Source organism: Ovis aries, chromosome 4 (assembly GCF_016772045.2).
Source record: "Ovis aries strain OAR_USU_Benz2616 breed Rambouillet chromosome 4, ARS-UI_Ramb_v3.0, whole genome shotgun sequence".
Classification (NCBI taxonomy): domain Eukaryota; kingdom Metazoa; phylum Chordata; class Mammalia; order Artiodactyla; family Bovidae; genus Ovis; species Ovis aries.
The window spans coordinates 53,340,160-53,360,457 of NC_056057.1; the positions used below are offsets into that span (position 1 = coordinate 53,340,160).

Consider the following 20,298-nt stretch of genomic DNA (forward strand, 5'->3'; position numbering starts at 1 on the left):
GCTGAAAAGGGAACACAATGTTCAGCCACTAAACCACCCCGGTGATGGATTAGTTTGGAGTCAGGAAAGCGTGATTATTCTTGAAAATAAACGAAGCTGAATAGACATGCTGACCTCATTCAGCTAGTGAGAGGCAGGGAAAGTTGGCTTCCACTTCTGCCAGCCCAGAGGGCTTGGCCCCATTTATTCACCTTAATTCATTTAATGGGGCTGATGTGGACCATACTCAATATGGATAAAGATGTTGTGTGATCAAGTACAGACATGAACTTCATCTGATCCCATATCTTGGAGTCAAAAATAAGTGTGAAGAATTAGGTAATGGAATTTTCTAATTTTGGTCTTCAGGAAGGCTGCTGACCTAATGAAAGTTGATGAGGTGGACCCTATTTTAAAAGGAAAACCTGGGGAACAGGAAGGCACTTAGGTGTCATCATGTATGTAACAAATATCCAGGCATAGAAGTATCTATCACAGGTTAAAATTTCAAGAAAGTAAGGCAATAGATCATGTGCAGATTATGTTTTCTAACTTGATGAAGATCACTAGATCCCATTGAATCTTTACAGTGAATGGCAGCAATTCACTAAACACTTCAGAGGGAAGAGTTTGCTTAAAACTGCCCACATATCTGTACACTCAGTGACAATAGCCTGGAATACTTGAATACTTCCCTTACCATAAAATGATCAACATTTTAGAACAGGCAGTTGAGGTTGTTAGTTCTTTTTTTCCTCCTCAGTTCTTTGTATTTCTCTGAAGTTATCTTTTAACAATAGGTTCATATCCCAGCCAATAGAACAATGATCCAAATGAAAGAAAAATATTTTAAATGGATTTTAAAAGTTCAGACAACCCCCAACACAGACAACCCAATAGCTCAGAGGAGAAAAATAATAGTTATGAAGACTGAGAGACTGATATCTTTGTTCTGAACCAGGAAATTCATTCATATGTTGTTGCTGTACTAGCAACTTGAAATTGGCACTGAGAAAATTAAAAGGGAAAAGGAATCATATATACTTCTATCCTTGAAATGTCATTTATATTTCTTTCTGCATGTTGATGCGGATATTGCTGAATATTTTGCCAATAGCCTCAAACAGTGGGTCACAGAAGGTGTGGACGTAGATGGAATAGACACGGCTGATGCACTGAATCTCAATCAGGAAACTCTTAATGCATGGTACAACTGCCCAGATGTGTAGGAAAGAGAGAATGGCAAAGTAAATGCCCCAGATGAGTGCCATTGGGATGCCAAAGAGGGCAGACAGCAAACGGTAAAACCAGTACTTTGTCACAGTGAAGGTGGTGAAGCTGGCCTTCCAGATGCCGTCGAAACTGTGTGTTCCTTCTGGTTCTGCAATCACATCTTCAAAATCAATCTGAAAAGAAGTGACAGAACATGAGCTTGAAATAGAAGAAAAAAGAAAAAACCCATTTCTGAGTATGCATAAATATATATTAGCTTTTATGTACAGGTTCTGTGTAAAATGCTTAAAGGCACCCAGCGGCATCAGCCTCACTCGGAATTTGTGGGAAATGCAGATTTGGGCTCCACCCAGACCTCTAGGGGTAGTGTCAAGCTGGATTTCTAACATGTTCTCTGGGTGTTTCTTTGCTATGTGAAAGGTTGAGAACTGCTGCTCTAGAAAAAACTAAAGGTATATGATAAAATTCTTGCCTTCAAGTAAAGCCCAGTAATATGGATAAGTATACTAGGCATTCAGTAAAATGTAAATAACATGACCTAAGTTAACTGCATTCCAAGACAACTACACAAACAATGTTAAGAGGTAGTTAGTTCATATGTGCTAAATCACTTCAGTCGTATCCGACTCTTTCAACCCTATGGGCTGTAGCCCACCAGGTTCCTCTGTCCATGGGTTTCTCCAGGCAAGAAGATGAGTGGGTTGCCATGACCTTCTCCAGGGGATTTTCCTGACCCAGGGATTGAACCTACATTTTACATCTTCTGCATTGGTGGTGGGGTCTTTACCACTAGCCCCACCTGGGAAGCAGTTCATGACTGATTATCAACTCTCCAACACTCAGCTGGTAGAATATCTTCAGGAAATTAGATCATTGTGGGCTCTGAGGATTCAAGAAATCTTCATTGTGTGATGGGATTTGAGCAGGGATTGGAAAATGGGGTATGACTTGGAAAGGAAGGAAGAAGGGATCTGGAAAACGCTGTGATCAAGGCTCCAGGACAAGGAAGGATGATGCAGGGAGTGTCACAGGCAGATAGACCTGTGTGGCCATGGCTGAAAAGAAAGGTTGAGGCCAGACTCAGTTTTACTTTATATACAGTGGTAATGGAGGTGGTGAGGGGTGGGGTGGGGGGGGGCGGTGTCTGTTGAAGATGTTGGAGCAGAAGAATGCAGGCACAATCCAATTCAGTCATTTACCAACATGAATTTGATAGCAGTGTCTAGGGTGGGGGAAAAGGAAAAGAGACTCAAGGCAGAAAGATTCTTGCAGTATCCCAAGTTAGAGATGGCAGGGCCAAAACTGTAATAGTGACCATGAAAAAAGAAAAGAATGAATCTCAGGGATGTTAAAGGAAGAGTCCCCAGGATTTGGTTACTTCAAGGATAAGGAGAGAGAAAAGCCTAAGATGAACTTTGAGCTTCAGGTTTGCCTGCTAGAGAGAGTTGTGCATGCATGCCAAGTTGCTTCAGTTGAGTCCGACTCTTTGCAACCCTATGGATCATAGCCCACCAGGCTCTTCTGTCCATGGTATTCTCCAGGCAAGAATACTGGAGCTTGTCTGGATTGCTGCTTAATCTTGAGCTTTAAGGATGAAAGCCATGCCCTCTTCCAGGGGATCTTCCTGACCCAGGGATCGAATCTGCGTCTCTTATATCTCCTGCATTCGTAAGCAGATTCTTTACCACTAGCACCACGTGTGTGGCCCAGTACAGGTTGAATTTGTCTTTATTCAAAACTTTACTGTTTCTTCAACTCAAAAACAGTTCTATCTTAACATTTTCTTAACTGCCTTCCTAATTTTCTTCTTGCTGTTAATGTCACCTCTGCTCTCTCTAGGGGCTTCCCAGGTGGTGCTAATAGTAAAGAACCATTTGCCAGTGTAGAAGACATAAAGAGATGTGGGTTCAATCCCTGGGTCAGGAAGATCCACTGAAGGAAATCATGGCAACCCACTTCAATATTCTTGCCTGGAGAATCTCATAGACAGAAGAGCCTGGCAGGCAATGGTCCACAGGGTTGCAAGGAGTCAGACACCACTTAGGCAACTTAGCAGTAGACGCAACACCTGTACTAGTCCCTTTTGGTAGCCACTAGAAAATAATCAGGAGAAGGCAATGGCACCCCGCTCTAGTACTCCTGCCTGGAAAATCCCATGGACGGAGAAGCCTGGTGTGCTGCAGTCCATGGAGTCGCTGAGAGTTGGACACGACTCAGTGACTTCACTTTCACTTTTCACTTTCATGCATTGGAGAAGGAAATGGCAACCCACTCCAGGGTTCTTGCCTGAAGAATCCCAAGGACAGCGGAGCCTGGTGGGCTGCCGTCTATGGGGTCACACACAGTCGGACACGACTGAAGCAACTTAGCAGCAGCAGAAAATAATCAAATTAGTTTGTAGTCATGTAGCAGTTAACTGTTATTAAGTGCTTCTACATGTATTATCTCCATGTGATGTAGGGTTTCAAACCATCTGGGAAGGTAGGTTGTCATTTTACCAAAGAAGATACATAGATTCGGAGTCATAATGGTGGCTTGCTAAAGTCAAACACAGCAGAGGTGGAGACAGGATGCAAGCCTGGCCGCTTTCCCAATAGCATTCTTTCCCACAGAATTAATTTTCAGGAGCTTTTATCCATCTGGAAGAATTATATAGACTAAAGCATGGGGTAAAAAAATTACCACCAGAAGTATAGGACAGAGCCAGTTTAACTGCAGAGTGGTGGCAGCTATATGAAGGACTCTTATGTCGTTTGAAATATAAACACATTGATGACTGCCAGCAGCAATCCAATGGCACCCCACTCCAGTACTCTTGCCTGGAAAATCCTGTGGACGGAGGAGCCTGGAAGGCTGCAGTTCATGGGGTCTCGAAGAGTCGGACATGACTGAGGGACTTCACTTTCACTTTTCACTTTCATGCACTGGAGAAGGAAGTGGCAACCCACTCTAGTGTTCTTGCCTGGAGAATCCCAGGGATGGGGAAGCCTGGTGGGCTGCCGTCTATGGGGTCGCACAGAGTGGGACACGACTGACACGACTTAGCAGCAGCAGCAGCAGCAGCAATCCAGGCAAACTCAGGATTAAGGAATGAGGACTTATGTGACTCCATGGAGCCTCTCAGTGCCAAGGAGCCACTTTTGGTTAAACACAATAAACTTCTTTTGGAAAAAATACATGATTCTTACCAATAGTTAATATTTGTTTTCTAAAACATTCTGTTTCTTGATCTGTTGTCCAATGTCCTAAGAATATGTAATACTTTAAAAAAGCTATGTCCATAGTTATCTAAAGGAAGTTAAATAAATTTATTGTTGTTCTAATGTTTTCTTTCCCTGTTTAGATCTAGACTCAGAAATAAACATTTGTGTGTTTTAAAAGATTGTTCTAAATGTGTGGCAAGTCAGATCAATCTTTCAATGAAGTTTCTGTGCAGATACTTGTTTACTATAGGGTTTTGCTCTGGTACTGGATTTTCCCAAAGCTGTTAAAAATAAAGGTCTGTGCTTTTCCTTTGAAAGGTCCCCAAAGAATTTTATTTTTAAAGATGACCCTATTTTGTAAGAGGATTTGGTGAAGTCAAAATGAATGCACTAGAGCAAGGTATTCTTAATCTGAATCAAAGGTTGGGCAATGGTGGTCCATGAATGCCCTGAAGGGGGTACTTAATAGAAGAGGGCCATCACTTTTATAGAAAATAGTCTATTGCCAAAGGAGGCTGGTAAGGACTTTACAGGAACCAAGGATTCCTGTCTCTTTGCAGAACAGAATTTAAGCATGTTTGCCTACAGATTCTTTTCCAAGGGAATGGATAGTTACTAACATTTGTTGACTGGCTATCATGATCAAATGCTGTTCTCATTTAACTCACAGCAACTCTGTAATTTATTATTGCCATTTAATAGAAAAATGTGAAGTTTAATAAATTGTCCAGGTAAATAAGAAGAGTTAGATTTGAATTTCCAATCTGATTGGAAAGATATTGATTCTTTAATACCACATTGCTTAAAAAATATTTTTCAAATTTTCTCTAAGACAATTAGTATTTCATAATTAAAAGGCACATTGACCAAAAGGAAAAAAAAAAAAAAAGGGAGAGCGAGAGATTATTGAGTTTAACCCTCTGGTAACTGTAAGAATTCCCACAGCCTAGTCTCTGAGAACAGTGTTAGAATGAGGTCATACACATATATACACAATTGGTCCTTAGTGAAGATCTATAAACATGTGCCATATATGTAAGATTTCTTACTGATAATTTAATTTTTCTAAACATAAATATAAATGCTTTTTTCAGTGAACATTTTGGAAATTCTTAAGTTTTAAGTTGCTTAGAAAATTTGAGTGGCTACTTTTTTAATGCTTTCCAAAACTGCAGTGAGTATGATTTATCTTCAAATATCCAAGTGAATTTAGAGCAAGTCTCCAGGGGTGGAAAGCAACATGACAAAAATAACATGTTATATAAATATATTCCTTAGTTAGTTGCTGCTTTAGTCTTAAGAATGTAACGTGGCTTAAAATAAGAGTAAAGTCAGTTGAAGAGAGAAAAGGCAGTTGAAAAGAGAAAAGGCAGGTTAAAGAAACACAGTGAAGCCAGAAATAATCTTTAGTTTCTCTCTACTTCCATTTCTGCAACAGTAATAGTAATATTGGCATTTGTGAGGAGGACATGAGAAAATTTATGCAAAGTGCTTGGCATGGGGATAGAGCATTGCAATATAGTAAATACTCAATAAACATCGTTAAAAATTACTTGTTCTGGGTGACTACAGTTTTAAATAGGCAATGGAAATAAGAGAAACTGTCAGTTGCAAAGTACATGGTGGATGTAAATTCAAACCTCATCAGCGCTTCAAAAGAACTAACTTCCATCTGTAATCATCTTTACCACAACCTCTGAGGTATGTGCCATTATTCTCATTTTACATAATGAGGCTACTGTTGGAGGTTAAGAAATTACCCAAGGTCACATGGATGATAAGGGGCAAGACTGGAACTTGTCCTTCTTCAAGTCTAACTTCCTTTTGCTTTCGTATCCCTGGGACTATAAGCTCTTCTAATTAGACCTGTTTGCTTAATTTTCACCCAGAATGATATGCTTCCTAAAACATTCACATTTTGATTATTAAAGAAATTACTCTTGTTAATGTTTCTATTTTAAGTTAGGACATCTAGTAACTAGGATGTTTTGCCTTTTTGGTACTGACTGAATTTCCATGGCCCTGCACATCATGTTCTCACAATCCTGGGCACCTAGCCAAGAACTCTCTCTCTAATTGGTAGATAAGGAAACTGAGGCACAATTTAAATGGACCAGATTTCTCAAGGTCCCAAGTAAATCAGTGGAAAAGCTGAAATTAGAACTCTAATTTCCTGATTCCCAGGCCTAGATTCACCCCTGCCCTCCACACTATTTCCCTATGAATGTACATCTTTCTCCTTATGTCCCTTCTCTGCCTACCCCATTCCTATCTCTAGGTCTCCTGTAAGTCTCTCATTGTCTTCTAAGACATAGACTTGAAATATATCACTGTGTGAGGTTAGGAGAAATGTCCTTTTCTCAGCATGAATATAGACATTTCTGTATACCTATTTAGAGTGAATAGGTGAAAACCAGAGGGAATATTTTGAAAAATATCTTCATTATACATTTTGAAACATTCATAATCGATTGAACCCAACAAAATTCTGTTAGTAATCAGTCATTCCATTTAAAGGCAGTTCACTATTCCATCCAAGCATAGTTGCGTTAGCAGATTCATAGATTCTTAAATTCATAAATCTTTAAATTTAAATTCAAATTCATAAATCTTAAATCTGAAGGGATTCTTAAAGAGAAAGAGATCCATTTGAGAGGGAGAAATTGATGGACAAAGCTGTCAGATGACCAAATCAAGAATACTTTTCCACTTAATGGCAGGCACAGGCTTGGAATTCAGGCTTAGAAACTTTCCTGGGCTTTTCCAATACTGTCTGCTATCACCACACACCCTTCATCATCTGGATGCTACATTCCATAGCCAATGAAAAAGGCAACTAGGCTTGAATGTGAATTTGAACATCATTGAATGAAAAGTGGTGCCTTTTTCTAATTATCTCTAGTGTGCTCATTGTTCATATGCATCATTGGTTTGATTTATCCCTCATCAAAGCTGTCACTCTGGAGTCCCATTCCTCAGGGACATGACCTTCTTACCCCTCTAGAGGAAGTCTCAGAGCAGGTGTTACTCAGAGAGAACTGTATTTGCTCACATAAATGTGGAGCAGAGTAAGAATTAGAGGTTTCCTTTTGGACAAACACAAAAACCAAGACATGCAGGTGCCATTTAGTTTCTTAGAATGGGGATGCTTCAGATGAGGTTGAGCTGCTCCTCCATGAGCTGATTTTCTGTTCTGTAAACTATGGAACAAGTTGCCCTTCTGGCAAGAATCAGACTTCAAAAATCAAAGGCATAAATAAACTTCAGTATTTGTATGTCTTAATAGATGCTTTATAAGGAGTCAAGAGTTTACGTTATTAGATATTTATAAATGTCATTAAATACTTTTGTACAACATTGACTTATGATGCTATAATTTTTGAAACATAAGTTAGCAAAAATCTAGCAGCAGACGTCAAGAAAAGCAATCTGTCTCACTGTGTTTTAATAACAGTTGTTGGCTAGTGCAGTAAGTCATTTTGTTAAGTGTATGTGATGGAAATATTAAAAAAAGAGTTTTCCATGTACACAGGATTAAAAAACATGGGCTCATATTTTTTGTCTCAAAATTTGGACATTTTATTTCTGGATGAAGAATTTCCAAGAAGGAAACTTTTAAGTACATTTGGGATTTAATAAGCAAAGATGCTTGTCTATTCTGTTTCCATGAGAAAATATCATTTTAGATTTTTGTGAAAATTGTGATAAAATTATGAAACTGTGATTATACTGGATATATGGAACACATAAATAATAACAAACAAGATGTTTATAGAAGATGTGTGTTGTCTGCCTGACACCCACAGTCCCACTTTTCTGCCAGTGAGCCTTCATTTGTTCAGGTCATGGAAATAATTCTTTTATCTTAGAGATAAGTTATAGATGGTTTAGACTTGCCATGGTAATCTTAGTCTTCTTGTCAAGTGGTCAGTTTAGAGTAGACATGTGACCCTGTTCTAGCCAACGAGATTACGTGGAAGTCTGCTGGGCTAGACTTCCGGAAAGCTTTATCTGTCTTATGAAATGAAACAGAGGCATTTGGTATGGCCCTTTGCCCTTTTCTTCCTACTTACAAAATGATGTATCGCCTTAATGTAGAGAAGTCATCTTTTGACCATGAGCTGACATATATAATTAAAAGACCAAGAGAATAGAAGAAGATGCTGCTTTTGTGCTGCCAATCTACTGAAACAATTCAACAGCTATCTGCCTCTAGACATCTCCTTATGCTTTTATTTTTAAGCCACAGCTATTCAGATTTTTGGTTACCTATATCAGAAAGCATTCTGAAGTGATATAGTAACTAACACTCTTTCCTTTTGGTTAGCATTGTAGGTGTACAACTCCTCATTTAGAAACCTAAATTCAATTAGTAACTTCAGAATCTTTTCAGTACTACTATACTCTGCCCCAGAATACACTCCCTAACCTGTATCAGAAAAGTTTGTTTTACATTTACATTTAGTTTTAGCAAACCATAAGTAGGATGATAAATTGACAATAAAAAAAGCAGATTCATGTGTTCTGTGATAGACAACATCTGAGATGGCTCCCAGTGATTCCTCCTCCTCTACTTCTTGGTATTTATGCCTTTGTGTAACGTTCCCCACACTTTAGAGTGGGCTGGATTTGTTGATTTGCTTCTAAATAATAAAATGTGGCAAAAATGATGGAGTAGTCACTTCCATGATCAGGTTACAAAAGACCATGGTATCATCTTCCTTTCTTTCTTGCTCTCTTGCTTGCTTGCTCTGCAGAAAGCAAGGTGCCAAGTTGGAGAGATGTGAGAGGAAGTTAACTGAGGCAGAACTTTTGCCAATAACCATTGAGGAACTAAGTCCTCAAACCAGAAGCCTGGGAGGAACTGAATCCTACCAGTGGCCATGTGAGTGAGCTTGGAAGTGGGGCTTTCCCCATTTGGGCTTTGAGACAAACTCCAGCCCTGCCACGTGGATTAAAGCCTGTGGAAGGCCCTGTACAGAACCATTCAGCTAAGTCACATTTGGTTTTCAAATACACTGTTAGATGATTTAAATATTTGCTATACTAAGCCACTGAATTTTGAGGCCGTTGGTTATGCAGCTATAGATGACTAATATAATTCTAAAACAAACCACCTTTATTTTGATGATCATGTTTTATTTTTCATTATATTATTCTTTTTCTTATATAATTCCATTTTCATGCTTATAGAAAAATATACACAGTCAGTCAGTTCAGTTCAGTCACTCAGTCGTGTCCGACTCTTTGCGACCCCATGAATCTCAGCACGCCAGGCCTCCCTGTCCATCACCAACTGCCGGAGTTCACTCAAACTCATGTCCATCAAGTCGGTGATGCCATCTAGCCATCTCATCCTCTGTTGTCCCCTTCTCCTCCTGCCGTCAACCCCTCCCAGCATCAGGGTCTTTTCCAATGAGTCAGCTCTTCGCATGAGGTGGCTAAAGTATTGGAGTTTCAGCTTCAGCATCAGTCCTTCCAATGAACACCCAGGACTGATCTCCTTTAGAGTGGACTAGTTGGATCTCCTTGCAGTCCAAGGGACTCTCAAGAGTCTTCTCCAACACCACAGTTCAAAAGCATCAATTCTTCAGCGCTCAGCTTTCTTCACAGTCCAACTCTCACATCCATACATGACCACTGGAAAAACCATAGCCTTGACTAGACAGACCTTTGTTGGCAAAGTAATGTCTCTGCTTTTGAATAAGCTATCTAGGTTGGTCATAACTTTCCTTCCAAGGAGTAAGCGTCTTTTAATTTCATGGCTGCAATCACCATCTGCAGTGATTTTGGAGCCCCCAAAAATAAAGTCTGACACTGTTTCCACTGTTTCCCCATCTATTTCCCATGAAGTGATGGGACCAGATACCATGATCTTCATTTTCTGAATGTTGAGCTTTAAGCCAACTTTTTCACTCTCCTCTTTCAACAAGAGGCTTTTGAGTTCCTGTTCACTTTCTGCCATAAGGGTGGTGTCATCTGCATATCTGAGGTTATTGATATTTCTCCCAGCAATCTTGATTCCAGCTTGTGTTTCTTCTAGTCCAGTGTTTCTCATGATGTACTCTGCATATAAGTTAAATAAGCAGGGTAACAATATACAGCCTTGACATACTCCTTTTCCTGTTTGGAACCAGTCTGTTGTTCCATGTCCAGTTCTAACTGTTTCTTCCTGACCTGCATATAGGTTTCTCAAGAGGCAGGTCAGGTGATCTGGTATTCCCATCTCTTTCAGAACTGAGTGTATATAAATATCCTGCAATTTGGTCCTGGAGCAAAGTCCAGAAATATATGAGAAGGAAATAGAGCATTTTAAACTTTCAACAATTCCTATTAAACTGAGTATTAGAAAAATTGTACACAGTTGATAGTGTTATCAGCTCATATTGCTAATGTGCTTGGATTTCTACCCAGATATGCACCAAAGACTAAGAGTCAGCTCCACCCTGAAGACATGCCACTGAATCTGGACTTTTGCATATGTGTTGAATGCACCAGCACAGGGGTAGTGTGGCAAAGGTTAATGGGAGGGAGGAAGGGATGTGTTAAAATGCAGGTTCTTAGGCTCCTTTCAGACTTAGATCACACTCTCTGGGATGGGCCTGGTGAATCTTATACAAAAAGTGAACTAGTGAATGACAACATCTGTATGGATTTAATGACAGCTTCTTTCTGTTGTCAATACTCTCTTCCCTCTGTGCCTGGAAGCCCTAGTCTGCTTCCTGCTTCTTTCCTGAAACTCCTCCTGTGCTTGCTGGCATATGGAAGTTGGTGGATAAAGAATGAATGGAAATTCTCTTGAAAAGCTTTCCCTAATTTAAACCTATAAATATTTATTGGACAAGGATGAATGACTGTTATTTATTATGAAAAACACAAAGACTGGCAATAGAAATCCTGATTTATTTTTTATGATTTTAAACCCAGTATAAACAAATGAATGTTTTAAAAATCAAATATGTACTTCTAAAATCCTACCTACTGCATGAACCAAGCCCACACATACAGAAAGAGGGTTGAAACTAATTTCAAACTCCCCTCAGTGTTCTCACACATATTTCCAACATGTTGAATGGCCTTTGAAGTCAGTGGAATAAATGTGGTCCATGAGTGTGTGGGTGTAGAGAGGGTTGAGAACTAGCACAATTAAATGTTATCAGAACACAGGAACTCTGCCCTAATGCCTATGTGTTTTCTCAGGGGCAAAGGCAAATATCCATTTGTTTATTGAACTGAACTGGCATCACTGAGGGGAAAAAGCAGCAGTGAAAGCTGCAGTGTTCTTGCAGCCTCAACTGAAAAGAGGAGGCCTATATTGTATCCTTAATGCTTGTGATTGTTTGGACTTCCAGAGAATCTACACAGAGAACTAGGAAGAATTTAAACCAAGGGTGGGAACATTGAAGTGTTCTTGGATTGCCTTGGGATAACAGGTGCTGGCAACTTCACCCTGTGGGAGAGCACTGGGTTGCCTTTGGACCTAAAGGGAGAGGGCTGCGTTAGTAATCAGAGTTTCAAACTGGAGAACAGAAAGGTGGGTATTTGCATACTTCTGTGAGTGACAGGAGAGGGCTGGGTGTACAGGGAAGAGTGCAAAGGGGACCTGTAGTCCTTGACCTGGGCTTCTAACTGGAACCCTTGAGTCTCTCCCTCTGGATTGCTTCTTGGACATTACAGAGACCTCAGAATAGATATTATACACATTTAGCGTCCTATTTCACTCATCTGCTTCTCTTCACAAACTTGTAAAGTTCTAGGTTATTTTCATAATAAGAATAGAAAATAGTCTTTTATTTCCCTGAAAAGAAAAGGTCACTTAACTAAAGAATGAATGGAGCAAACCAGGATCTAGGGCAAGTTGGTGTCCACTACACCCATCTTGGTATCCTCCACAGTTCCTAATAGTATTATGCGTACATTAATTAGCAGATATTGCATCAATATATATATTTTAAAGGTGATATAAATAGCTATTGAAAGGATGTAGGCATACATTAACCATCATATTATCTACTATGAATTCTAATCCTGATTTCACAAGTACATTTTTATTTATCGATTTTTTTGGTATCTTATTTTATTCAAAATTATATTCTTTTTTACCATACCTCTGTAATACCACGATTTGATCAAAATGAAGTGGAGGACAAGTTACTTGAAAGGCATGGAAAGCCTAGACAGGAAAGCCTCCTCCTACAGAGGAGGAGGCAGTGTGGACTCAGAAGTTTTCAGATTTAAGGAAGAATGATTTAGAAAATACTGATTATGTTGTTGCTTGGTTGAGTTTTGCTGCAATGATCTGAATAACTATAATTGTACCGATCTGGCGCAAAAGCAGGGGGTGTGTACTGGAGTATGCTGAGGAGGGGAAGCAGAAGTAGAAGCAGAAATAGCAGTCCAGCTCTTCAGAGAATTAGTAGAGCACACCAGTGTGGATGAGATAGGGGAAGAAGAGTGAAAATGTCTTTTGATGTCTTTAGCCTCCACTTTTCCTCGTGTGTGTGTGTGTGTGTGTGTGTGTGCGTGTGTGTGTGTTTCTCCAGTGCAGGAGGCCTACAGTGCAATCTGTACTTTAGAATGAATTTAGGTGACTATGTTGTCTTTCCTGGCAGAGGCATAGGGGGATGCACAGAGTAAGGCAGAGCATCATTTCCAGTTGCCCTTTGTTGTGTTATTAATGGTCTTAGGGAATGAGTGTGGCACATATATTCTGAGTCAAGAGATTTTTAGGGGCCTTGGAATAGCAATAATAGAGTACTATGTCTCAATGAGTTCACATCCTGTATGTGAGGACCTTCAAAGCAGGTGTTATTTCCCCCATTTTACAGATCAAGAGCCTGAGCCTCAGGGAGGCTATAATCAGTGACTGAACCAAACACAGGACTTTAGTCTCTTGGATCCTCCATCATATCACTTACTTTAATCTCACACCAGTTCTCATTCTGTTTATGAAACCCTGCTCATTCAAATAGAGTCAGAATAAGAATTTCTAAATCTATGTGCACTGGTTGGTCTCCCTTGCCTGCAACCATGCTTTTCATCCAAATGAACAAGAAAATGCTGTCCTGACTCAGCAAACAACCATTTCTAACAGGACAGGGCATGTGCATCCAAGTCAGAGGCTGTGGCTGGTCTACTTCTGCTATCAAACCTCCATGTTCAGCATTACCTTCCTCTCCAGCAACCAAGTTCTTCTCTGCTCAGGACCCCCTGAGTCATTCAACCATTGATTACGGGGTCCCATTGCCTTGTCACCTCTCTGTGGCTTTTTCTAGTTAACCTTAACATTGGACTTTTCCCTATTCCGTTCCTGTAGGGCCAGTGGTTCTCAAACATTAATCCACTCATTTGTCTGTCAAAATGCAGATTTTTGGCCACTGAGATTCTGAATCAGTTGTGTCTGAGGGTAGAGTCCAGGTGTGTGTACCTCTTCCCTCATTTTGATACAAGTTGTACAGGAAAGACAGTTTGAAAAACAAAAAAAAACTGCTGTCTTAGTTCTCTACTGAGAGGATTAAATATCCTAACACTCTGATCTAAGTGGGCATGATAGTAAGTTAGTTACTGTGTTTCTCCCAACTGTTGAAAGGTAATATGGTAACATGGTTGATAGCTTGGGGGCCACTTTGGATCTCAGCTTTGCTAAGATTATTAAATCTCCCTGTGCCTTACTTTCTTACCTGTAAATTGTAGGTACAACAGTATCTACTTCATAGGATTATTCTGTGTATTAAATAACTTAGGCAAAATAGTCGGAACAGTGTCAAGGGCACTGGTCAATACTACATTGGGAGCTTCTGGCCCAGGCACCCAAACCAGGAGAAGTGGGGAAGTGTCAGGCATTTCAGTAACAGTGCTGGGAGGATGGAGGAGCTCTTTTGGAACGATAGACCCTCTTGGCATTCCTGAAATCATTTTGTGCGGGTGGGTGCTTATTCTGCATTCTGCCATTGAGCAAATAAGAATTAGTTCATCTCTTGCATGTGCATTAGCCTTCTGGAGTTTATTATAAACTTGAAGCATACCTGCCCTGGGGGAGAAGGTACTCCAGCTGACTGAGTCCACGGATGTGTCTGAAAGTGGCAGCACACCAGGTAGACACGACTTTGCTTTAGATTAATTCCTTTTTGCCTTATTCTTTCTTTCTTTTCACCTTTAGGCTGAAGAGAGCCACCAGGTATCTCCATCTTTTGCTCTTTGTAGGAGGGAGTATAAATGATCCTTGAGTTTGTATTAAAGTTAAATTTCCCTGTTTTGGTAAAAAAAAAAATATACATTCATAGTTTACATCCTGTTGTGCCTGGAATTGTGTTCCCTGTCAAAAAATATATTGAAGTCTGAATCCCCAGTACCTTGGAAAGTGACCTTATTTGGAGACAGGATCTTGTAGATGTAATTAGGATGAGGTCACTCTGGTGTAGAGTGGACTCCCCATCTGAGATGGCAGGCATCCTTCTAAGAAGATGGTGTAATGTGAAGACACAAGAAGGCCATGGTATTGATTGAAGTTATGCAGCTGCACACCAAGGAATGCCAAAGATGGCCAGAAAACCAGGAGAAGTTAGGAAGAGATAAGGATGGATTCCCCTGCAGGTTTCAAAGGGCACGTGGTCTTGCTGACATGTTGATTTTGGACATCTAGCCTCTAGAACCATGAGACAGTAAATTTCTATTGCTTTAAGCCCCTAGTTTGTGATACTTTTTAAGGCATTCCTTTGAAATGAATATACATCCTTCTGAAATTGTTAAAAACTGTCCTTGATGATGAGATGATTTGGGGGTTCGATAGCATTTTTATACCTCCTTGAATAAGGGGAGTACTCTTTCTTCTTGGGATCACAGGCAGGAACCTAAAACCACATTTGGTGCACCTGAGACCAGTTGACCATGAGCCTTTTTCAGGAATCTGGAACCATCTCTCCCATCCACATGACCTCACATTTTCATTATTACAAAAAGTACCTAGCTTCAGATGGCTTGGTACAAAGCAGGCTGCATGTGTTTTGATTCTTTTTAAATTTTCAGGCTTCTGGTATTGATGTATTTGGTGGCACTTGTTGATGTCAAGTATTACCAAATAAATGACATGAAACAGCCAACAGTGTACAAATAAGCTAAGCAAGGGCTGGTGATAGGCGCACTGAGACTAGAGCGCTGAACTTGAATGGGGAAGGAGTCATACCTTGGGGGAGTTTATGTTTATTATCCTTGAGAAGTAGCTAGAGCCCTTCAAAGTGGTGGAAGCTTACTTCCCAAATAGAAAGTCTTGTACTGTTTAATGCATGGAAATCTTGTTTTATCCAAGCATACAATGATAAGGATTCATCCAGAGGTCTCACTCGCTCACAAAATTCTGTGTTTACCCTTGGGAGTTTGTTATTCTTTAAGCTTTTAGGGCATGTCATAGGATAAATATGAATAATTACCACGCTAAAGAAAATAAAAGCTCTTTCCATTCTATCAAAGACATAAGAAACGGAAATGTCTTCACTGTTTTCAAGCTACCCATTGGTTCACATAGACATTTGTTTGAACCAGAGCTTTTTAAACACTCTTAACTTTTTTTTTCAGTTTCTACAACTCACTTCCTGATGGCAGATGTTGTTTCCTACTATTCACTTAAGTCAAACTAGGGTTACTAATAGCTTTCATCTTACTTCACTGCTGGAATATTTTTCCCTCCAGTGCTTCCAGTCTGTTTATTAAACAAATAGAAAATGAATGAAATAAATCTCTGCAGGTTTGAACATTGCATGGCTAGTGAGGAAAGGGATTTACACTAGGATCCTTGTAGGGCCTAAGCAAGGATAATCACTGCCCATTATGTGGCTCCCAATACACAACTTCCAATCTCTCTTACAGGATTTCTTCATCTGGGCACTGTTGGCATTTTGGGTCAGCTAGTTCTTTGTTGTTAGGGTGAGGGTTGGGGGGTTGTCCTGGGCACTGTAGTGTGACTCTCAACATTCCTGTCTTCTAACCACCAGATGCCAGTTGCTGCTGCTAAGGTGCTTCAGTCATGTCTGACTCTGTGCCACCCCAGAGACAGCAGCCCCACTAGGCTCCCCCATCCCTGGGATTCTCCAGGCAAGAACACTGGAATGGGTTGCCATTTCCTTCTCCAATGCGTGAAAGTGAAAGTGAAGTCGCTCAGTCGTGTCCGACCCTCAGTGACCCCCATGGACTGCAGCCTCCTCTGTCCATGGGATTTTCCAGGCAAGAGTACTGGAGTGGGGTGCCATTGCCTTCTCCGACCAGATGCCAGTAGCACCTCCTAAACTGTTACAACTAAAAATGTCTCCAGACATTGCCAAATGTTCCCTGTGAGGGGAGCAAAAAATTATCCCTGGTTGTGATCTGCTGCTTTAGAAAAATCAGAATACAATTTGATGAGGCTGTAACCTAAACTTTAGAAACATTTATAGCCTAGAATACTTACATATTTATTTCAGGCACTTTTGGTTTACAGTACTGTGGCCTTGTGAGTTTATTCAGTAGTTATGAAGTACCTACTTTTTAAGGATGGAATAAATGAAATGAAGAAACAGAACCAGGATAGGATCTATGATTTGGGTACGAGTGTTTTTGAAAAGGGGACAGTGCAAATGAAATAGGGATGGCTTCTGGCTGCTCAAGCTTGCTCAACAATCATTATTAAGGAGGAGTGATATCTTTCTGTGGTATACTTCCTTACTTTTAAGGTAACAGAAGAACCAACTTTTTTGCCCCTCCCCAAATCACTAACCTCTTGAATTTAGACCAGACCATTTTTTTCATCCAACATACCCTACACTTATTTAATGGTTTGATTGTGTGTGTGAGGTTATTTCTGCTGCTAGGTTATAAGCTCCCTGGAATATAGTAGATACTAAATTAATGTTTGTTGAATAAATGGATAAATTAATGAACGCTTCCATTTGCCAAGTTATATTTCTCTCTTTCTCCTATTTATAAGAGCACAAACTTGATAAAATCTCCTTTAGGAGATAAAGTTTGGAATGTGTTATCTGGCCAGGGGCTAGTGATTGCATTTGTTGACTGCATTCTATTGTTCTAATGCAGTCATAGTAATTTTGGAAAAAGAATGATCAAAGACAGGGAAGACAGATCTATTCAGTTTTTGTTTATCATGAAATTTAGGTTGAAACCTACAGAGTTAGATTTAGGTTTAAACCCACAGCTTTAGCTTAGGGAGCTGATGAGTTCCCAGAGAATGTTCAGGGCGTCTGGAATTCGAACAAATTCATGTTTTCCTTCATATTCATACAGCCAGGGTGCTAAGCGATGGGATTAAAATCACATAGGGTCTTAAATGCTGAACTTTATATGGGTCAGAGAGAAACAGACTCTATAGCTGGGTAATGGGAAAATCTGATTCAAAGTCATAGTGCTTCTGCCCTGTAGTTCTTAGTCATCTGATCCTATTGCTCACAGATGGGCTGTTAAAAAGAACTTCAGAAATGTGGCCATATGAACTAGGTGAATTTGACAACTGTCAGCACTCAGAAAGTCTGAGCATTTTCTATTTAGCTAGACCTTATTAACACCATTGCTTTAACTAAAGTTGCAAGTGATGATGCACTCTTCTGTTATGTGAACCAAGAGGAATTGGCTGGTTAAAAAAAATAAAAAGTACGGAAAGTTTGTAACCAACTTTGGAACTGATCTATCTTGGAACACAAACAGCCAATTTGGAGGCATGGGCAATAAAAAGAAAGACCACAGAGTATTGAACCCAAATGAGAAGGGGAAATGAACTCCAGTTCTTGATTTTCTTCAGGACCAAATGTTTGTTTGTGGTATATTTGTATTCAGCCTGCCATCTGTTGATAGCTCAGTATTTAAAAAATGATTAACTAAGCCCCACAGCCTTAATATTAAAAGTGAAAATGACACCTGGTAAAATCTAGGAAGAAGGTAATAAAAATAGTATTGATGAGGGGTCCTCCACCCTTCTCTCTGGATAGACTTTTATGTGCTTTTATAGTGTTCTGGACTTTTATGTGCTTTTATAATGTTCCACACTTTTATAAATACTGGTTAACTGGAATCACAGAATTTTAGAAATAAAAAGTGACTTAGCAATCTTCCAGTTCAACTTCTTGATTGCTGTAGATGATGAAAACTGCTATCCAAAGGATCCAAGTGACTTTTCCAAGGCCCAAAGTAATACTTGAGGTCAGTGTCCAAGAGAGGGCTGCAATTCAGGTTTCCTCTGAGACTCAGTTTCCCCATCTGTTCTGAGGAATGATTGGCATCAGTAAAGTACTTCTCAGTGACTTGGGGTCTCTTCTCTGTGCCAGGTCTGGAGAAATGTAGGACACTGCCATCCCTAGGTCCAGTGAAACTTCCTGTGGCCTCTACACCATTAGGAGAGAAACCAGTGCATGTTGTCAGCTCCATTCCTAGTATATGCCTGAACCATGAACCCAAGTTAAAAAAGGGATAACAAGGATGATGTTCTGATACTCTTAACCAGCTGACCTTCCTCTTGGGAAGAATAGAAAGAATGAGCAAAGGAAAGGGAAAAACATCAGGACTGAATTATGTAAGTAACAGGAGATTTATCCTACATACAAAGTCTATCTTATATAGCTGCTAGAGCAGAGTTCCAGAAAGCATTTTTTAAATAGGAATTTGAGTGACAAACATCATATTCCAATAAAAATTCTAAGGACTCTGCCGGATGAAGACCTAGAGAAGTAATAATTTTCCCACTGTAGTGCTTACAGTTTGTCATGATGCATGGTTTTATTATATAGAAATTCTGAGTTGAAACCAGACTCAATTCCAGCTGTACATTAGCATCACCTGGGGAGCTTTCCAAAAAATAAAATTAATAATACATAGGCCTAGGCCCCATCCTAGACCAATTCAATCAGAATTTCTAGGGATGGGGCATGCACAACAGTATTTTCAAATGTTCCCCAGATGATTTGCAACTAGTATAAAGAACCACTAGTCTAAAGTCACAAAACAGCCACCCTCTGCAGAAGCCACACTGTCTCATGAGTTTAAATCACAATAGAGGTTTATACAAGCTACAAAATTGTGTGAATATGCAATGTGTAGGAGGGAGTGGATGGGCAGGCTTGCCATAAAGATAATGTTTCATACTGACCTTTTGGAACATACAATGCATGCATTTTTCAGTGTTCTACTTTCAGATGTTTACCACTTGCATTCTCAACCACTGTTAACACAATGCCACATCAACTCCTCTTTGCCCCCAAACAAACCAGGTATCCTGCAGGAATAGAGGAAAGTGTTCATACATATGCCTATGCTTAGTTATGAGACTCTGTGTCAGTATTCTTACACACCAAATTGTAATTGTAGAGATAGAAGGATTTGAGAAGCTACATAGACAAATTAGGAATTTAACACACAACTGTTACAAAATGACCTCTTGTGACACATTCCTGGGATTAACCACTCATTACTTGGAATTTCTTCTCCCACGTAATATAACTTTTTTTTTTTTTTAACTAACTCTTTCCTCCTTTTTCCTTGTCCTGAGTGGTGATTGCATCTGAGCAATAATTCCCTTGTAAGTCCCATAAGATCCTAGCAATAACTAAAAGCAGCTGACATTTTATGTTCCCTTTCAGCTCTTCTAACAAATTGCCAGATAGGACAGTCCCTCCCCAGCCCTACCTGGGTGTTTCTCTTCATCCCTGTCTCTTTCCTTTTGCTCTTCTATAGGAACTTTCTAGCATCTCCACCTCCCTCATAAGCTCAAAACAGAAACCATATTTAGTAAGTCTGATTCATAGCAAATAAAGTAGAGAATCTTGTCTATGACCTTTTTTTTTTTTTTGGATTGCATTCTCCTTTTGAGTCTATTTATTATATTCCCTTTAAAATATCATTAAATTATTGA

General features: G+C 39.8%; 2 protein-coding genes across 3 annotated transcripts in view; one reads left to right on the plus strand and one right to left on the minus strand.

The window, feature by feature from the left end:
* Nucleotides 1–20,298, plus strand: part of TFEC (transcription factor EC) — a 789,619-nt gene that overhangs the window by 127,851 nt on the left and 641,470 nt on the right. The window lies entirely within an intron of this gene.
* Nucleotides 976–20,298, minus strand: part of CAV1 (caveolin 1) — a gene marked incomplete at its 3' end in the record, with an annotated part of 34,914 nt that continues 15,591 nt past the window's right edge. The window contains 1 exon segment of the mRNA NM_001009477.1: nucleotides 976–1,385. Within this exon segment, the coding sequence (NP_001009477.1) occupies nucleotides 1,044–1,385 (342 nt within the window).